Source organism: Diabrotica virgifera, chromosome 8, assembly GCF_917563875.1.
Source record: "Diabrotica virgifera virgifera chromosome 8, PGI_DIABVI_V3a".
Taxonomy (NCBI): Eukaryota; Metazoa; Arthropoda; class Insecta; order Coleoptera; family Chrysomelidae; genus Diabrotica; species Diabrotica virgifera.
In genome coordinates, this window is record NC_065450.1 from 108380607 (window position 1) to 108387121 (window position 6515).

General features: G+C 29.9%; 1 protein-coding gene across 1 annotated transcript in view; it reads right to left on the reverse strand.

Moving 5' to 3' along the window:
- Positions 1 to 6210, reverse strand: part of LOC114343004 (SCAN domain-containing protein 3-like) — a 404642-nt gene extending 398432 nt beyond the window's left edge. The window contains exon 1 of the mRNA XM_050658105.1: positions 6099 to 6210. Coding sequence (XP_050514062.1) covers positions 6099 to 6130 — 32 coding nt within the window. The 5' untranslated portion in view covers positions 6131 to 6210. The remainder of the gene's footprint in view (positions 1 to 6098) is intronic.
- Positions 6211 to 6515: the final 305 nt, after the last annotated feature.

Below are 6515 nucleotides of genomic sequence, written 5' to 3' on the forward strand. Positions count from 1 at the left end.
TACATAGAAATATTTTTAGCTGATTTTTAGCTGATTTGCAGTAAGTTTTTATAAAGTTTGTTTTGTTAAAATGGGTAGAGATGGCAATAGAAGTCAAAGTGGTAAGGGAGAGGATGAATTGCACTCAGTAGTTAAAGACCTTGTTGTTAAATTATGCACAGCAGATGAGTTTATCCTCAAGCTTACCGAAACTATAACTGGGATTATCGAAGAGAAATATAACGAAAAAATTGCCAAACTCGAAGAAGAAAATCAAAGTATTGTTAGAAAACTTCAGCAGCAGGAAGAGACAATCAAATCTCTTGTTAATCACCAAAAGAAACAGGAACAAATGGGGAGAAGCACCAACCTTAGAATTTATGGAGTTCCTGAACCATCGGGTCCTGAAAATTTGTCTAAAACTATGCTTGCTATATTTACAACTACAATGCATCTGGAATTAGATGAAAGAAGTATAGAGTTCTGCTATCGACTGAACAAGAAAGAAACCCACAAAAGTAGACCAGTTTTGGTGAAATTTTCCTCAAATTATTATAAAAATGTTGTTTACAAAAATAAAAGGTCACTGAAGTCTACAAATATAATAATTCGAGAGGATTTAACGAGAGAGCAGCTAAATATTGTAACGGAGGCAGTGAAAAAAATTAATGGTTCAGGTGTGGTTTGGACAAATTATGGTCAAGTTTACGTCAAACTGAATGGTCAACAAAATGGTAGAAGAATCAGCTCACTGGAGGATGTCGCTAAACTACTTACTTAGTATATAATGTATTATTATTATTCTCTATTTAATGGCTTTTGAAATTAACAGATAGAATCATGATGTTTGTTATTTTTATCTTTTACGAGCATAACAATGTTAAGGATTATATTTGCAGCATTTGACCAATTGAGTTGTTCCCGTTACTAGATTTTTATCTAGGTGGAACAAAAAACTACAAGAACTACAATTTTTTGTTTAAGTTAGATATCGTTTGTTTTGGTATTGTTTTAATTTCGAACTCGAGCATTCAAATTGTTTAAAATAAAACAAAATGTTTAAAGTAGGTTGCTGTAATGCAAGATCATTAGTACCTTCATTGCAAAATATTAAACAAATAGTTTCGGATAATTCTTTAGATATTCTTTTAATATGTGAAACATGGTTGAAATATAGTATTGTTGATGACCAATTAAATTTTAATAATTATAAATTATACCGGGCGGATAGAAATTGCAGAGGTAGAGGAATATGTATATATGTTGGAGATGGATTGCGTTGTGAACCACTTATAAGTAGGCAGGATTATATCTGGGAACAGTTATGGATTAAAATTACGGTTCATAAAAAAACATTTGGAATAGGTGTAATATATAGACCTCATGAAAAAAATTTAAATTCTTTTCTGGATGAGCTTGAAAATAGTCTAATTGATATTGGACCAACTGTAGATGAAATAATTTGTATGGGTGATTTTAATTTAGACTTGTTTGACTATGACAATAGTAGTGTTAAGAATTTTTATTCAATTTTAGAATCACTGAATTATTGTCAATTGATAGACGTTCCTACTAGAGTCACTGCTACATCTGCAACACTTCTAGATTATGTAATAGTACAAAAAGGAGCTGCAGTGGAGGGGGGTGTCATACATCATAACATCTCAGATCACTCTATTGTTTATTGTAAGGTAAATGTAGGTGGTACATCGCAACAATCTAAAATGTGTACATATAGAAGCTTTAAAAATTTTAATCAAGAATCCTTTCAGGCTGATTTGTTTAATACTTCATTTTTCAGAATATATGACCAGGAAAATATTGATGCAAAAATATCGTACTTAGTTAATTGCTTAAATAATTTATTTGATAGACATATTCCCATAGTTACCTCTAGAGTCACTAAAGCCAGAGCACCATGGATGACATATGTCATCAAAATTATGATGAACGAGAGGGACAAAGCTTTAAGCAAATTTAAAAGGACTAGATTACAGAGACATTTAGATTTTTATAGACAAATGCGTAACTTTACTAACCGGGCTATTGAGAGAGAAAAAAAGGCATACTTTATACATCAATTCAATAATAATTCATCAAAAGAAATGTGGAAGACACTAAAGTTGAATAAATTTCTTCCCGATAAAAATAAAAATATTCCAGAGGATTTAAAAAAGCCTAACGATCTAAATAATTTTTTTATAAAATCTGTTCCTAATAAAAAACCACCCCAACATCTTTTAAATTTTTATAATAATAATAGATTACTCAATGAAAACTTTAAATTTAAGGAAATTAATGACTTGTTTGTTTTTAAGACCATATCAGATATAAAAACGAATGCGAGAGGGTGTGATGGTATAAATATTAAATTAATTAAACTTTGTTGTCCTCATATCGTACCTTACATTACACATATTATAAATTATTGTTTAACAGAGAGTGTCTGTCCGGCGATGTGGAAGAGGGCAGTTGTGAGGGTATTGCCGAAGAAACAAAATCCAAAAGAAATGAAAGACTTGCGAGGTATCAGTATTTTACCTACTTTATCCAAAGTATTGGAAAGAGCTATGGAAATTCAAATAAAGGAATATATACAAAAATTTTCTCTTTTACCTGATGTTCAATCTGGATTTCGCAAAGGCTTTAGTTGCACAACTGCACTTTTGCATATTGTCGATGACATACTTACGGCTATAGATGACAGAAAATGTACTATATTGATTTTATTAGATTTTAGCAGAGCTTTTGACACTATTAACCATGAATTAATGATAAGCATTTTAAAGTATTTAGGATTTTCCTATGATGCGTTGTTACTTATAATAAGCTATTTGGAAGGGCGACAACAGCATGTTAATATAGAAGGTCAAAATTCAAACTCTTTGAATATTAATTCAGGAGTTCCACAAGGCTCAATATTGGGTCCTTTATTATTTTCTCTATATACTTCTAATCTTCTCTCTAAGCTTCAGTCATGCCAAGCTCATTTATATGCTGATGACACTCAGCTCTACTACAGTTTCCCAATCGAAAATTTAAAAAACGCTAATGATCTGATTAATGCCGATTTAAAAAGATTTGTAGAAGCTGCTTTAAACCATTGCCTATGCATCAATTCCAGTAAATCAAACATATTAATATTTGGGCCAAAAAATCAAAGGGAATTAGTTTTACCATCAATCCAAATCCAAATTCAGGATTCAATTCTTGATGTTGTTGATGTGGCAAAGAATTTGGGTGTATTAATGGATTCAGAGTTAAGATTCGAAAAACATATAAATAAATTGATACAGCGTGCCTACGCTTCAATTAAGATTATATACGGTAATCGACATTTTCTACCATTTAATGTTAAGAAAATTTTGTGTGAATCTCTTGTACTTTCAAATTTTAATTATGCTGACGCTCTTTACGGTCCTAATTTAACCACTCACTACAAGAATAAAATTCAAAAAGTTCAAAATTCCTGTCTAAGACTCATATTTGGCATTCGCAGAAGACAAAGAGTTTCACATAAAATTAAGGAAATTGAGTGGCTGAATATGGAAAATAGAAGGGTACATCATACAGTCTGTCTTTATCATAAAATAATTCTAACAAAAAAACCGTCTTATCTTCATCGTAAAATCACGTATCGAACGGACATACACAACTTAAATATTAGATATAAAGGTTTGCTGGCAATACCGAAATTTAAAACAGAGATATTTAGAAGGTCTTTTAGGTATCAGGTATGTCATTTGTATAATTCATTACCATCAACAATAAAAGTATTAAACATTGGGCAGTTTAAATCCAAATCTAGAGACTATTTGTTTATTTCTCAATCATAATTTTGGTTCTGGACGAACATAATGCTCGAGCTCGAATAAATTGGTAAATGAAACGAAATTATTGTTGTTTTTATAATGGCACTATATAGATAAGTTTCTTTTTTCTTTTTCGGGTTAAGTGGAAGAACATTTTCTGTAAATGGCGACATTTCAGAAAATGAACTTCGCCCTTTATTTCTGAAAATAATATATTATGTTTTATATAAAAATGTACATTTCTATATTGAAGAAATAATAAAGACGATATTATTATTATTATTATTAGCTAGAAACGTTTATTTATCTTAGCTTAGTAGGGTGTACAGTACTTACACTGTCTTCCAAGTATGATAAGGATACGCCAAATAGTTTTAAAGTGCTGGGTACAAATAATTTTTAAGTTTTAATCATATGAATGATATTTATAAATTAATCAAAATAACTTTGCCGTTTTATATTTAACTTCAAATATCTCGAAAACTAATGAATTTATCGTTACCAATAAAGAGTATATTATTTACGTAGAAAGTATTGGAGAATCTAAAAATGGTACTAAAATAGTGATTCCTCCAGTGGCGTAGAATTTGAGAAGGGTCAACCATTCACTATCCCCTGTCGTACGCCTCTGGTAGTAGCTAGAAACGTTTGTTTATCATAATTTCGTAGGGTGTATAGTAGTCGCACTTTCTGCCAAGTATTAAAATACGTTGAATACTTTTAAAATGCTGAGCAAAAATAGTTTTTAAATTTTTAGATAAAACACCCTGTAACTCAGTAAGGAACCACATTTTATTTAAGTGTTTTAGGTTAAATCTTCGTATTTTGTGTTAAGGTTTCTCCAGTTACTATATGGACAATTATTAATGAAACACCCTGTATATTGTTTATATGATCTGTAAGTTTCATCGGTTCAAAGTCCTTATTATTGAAAAGGCTGTAGTTAAAAGGGGTTGAACGAGTCACTGATCACGAATGTATGCAAATTTAGAAACACCAAATCTTAATCAATTTTTGTCTAACAGACAAACAAAAAAAAATACATGATATTCAGAAAAGCAAATCTGACTTTTTTTGTTTTTAGAGATTTTTTCTGTAGTTAAAAGGGGTTGAACGAGTCACTGATCACGAATGTATGCAAATTTAGAAACACCAAATCTTAATCAATTTTTGTCTAACAGACAAACAAAAAAAATACATGATATTCAGAAAAGCAAATCTGACTTTTTTTGTTTTTAGAGATTTTTTTTATCTCTAACATTTTTAAGTTATTTTGAAAAAAAGTATATTTTTCAAAATTTAAATTTTTAAAAATTTTATTTTGCAACAAAATTTTTTCAAAAATAAGCACTTTGAATCGATAAAACTTACAGATCATATAAAGACAACATAAGTAAAATAATTTGTGGAGCGGTAACGATTAATTTCATTTAAGTTGCTAATTAGGGGGTGGTCTTCCCGATTTTTTTTTTGCAAAAACAAAAGGGACCAACTTTATTTTGAGCGTAACTTGCTTACATTTAATGCTAGAAACTTTTTGTAAAAACAAAAATAAAGCTTTTTTTAAACACTTTAAAAAAAATTTAATGGGTTTTCCCCAAAAATGCTTAATTTTTTGGATATTTCACGTCGAAATATTCTATTTGAAATTTGGTGAATATGAATCTATTTTTCATTGGCTTTAACTCTGGTTCTACGAGATCCAGAGACCTAACGAGTACACCATTTTTTTTAACTTTTTTATAAGCTATATTTTTGCTAAGAACGTTTTTCTCGACAAAATACTTACTTTTTGAGTTATTTGCGAAAAACCGTCTAAAAATGTGGTTATTTTGTTGAAAAATGAACATATTCACTCGCAAATAACTCGAAAAGTGTTGACTTGGCGAAAAAGCTCTATAGAACAAAAGTTACTTAAAATTAGTCAGTTTACCCATTTCCGGACTTATTTTGGACATATATTTTTTCACCCCCAAAAGGGGGTGAAAGTCACCCCCAGAGCAAAAGCACACATCGGCACAATATCACTTTTTTTCTTTGACATGTAAGCTATATGTATGCCAAATTTCATGTCAATCCAAGCGGTTCTTTAAAATTTAGAGCAAAAACCGTGAAAGAATGGACTATTGGTGTTGAAGGATAACTTTCACTTTGGATGTCTGGGTTTGGGTCTAGTTATATCATACTAGTATAGCAATATGGAATAAATGAATGTTTTTACAAATTGGTATCGGATATCCAACAATAAGGTAGAGCTTATTAGGAATTTTTTCGTTTCTTAAATAAAAATAAAAAAATATTACTCACTTTTGAAGTTGATTTCCCAAAGATTCAGACATATCAGGTTTTGTTGCATTGTATATGTCTTTAAGTTCAACATCGTTTTTATATCCATATTTAAAGAACGGAAGAAACCACCTGAAAAGAAGAAAGAAAAATATTGTTTAATTAATATTTTCGTTTGTAACATTTTAGATAAAAAATAGTTGAAAAATTAATTGTGTACCTATATTGTTTAAATTTTGTAGTCAACATTCTTAAGGGGATAAGCGTAAAATTTCGGCTCCAATGCATCCACTTTTTTCGAATCCTGAAAAAACTAATAAGTATTTTTGAAAAATTTAAACGCAGAATGAAAGATTACGTTATTACCGAGGGCCGAAAGTTCCTGAAAACTTCTATAATATTTATTTTAATGAGTTACAGGGGTGAAAAACAAAGATA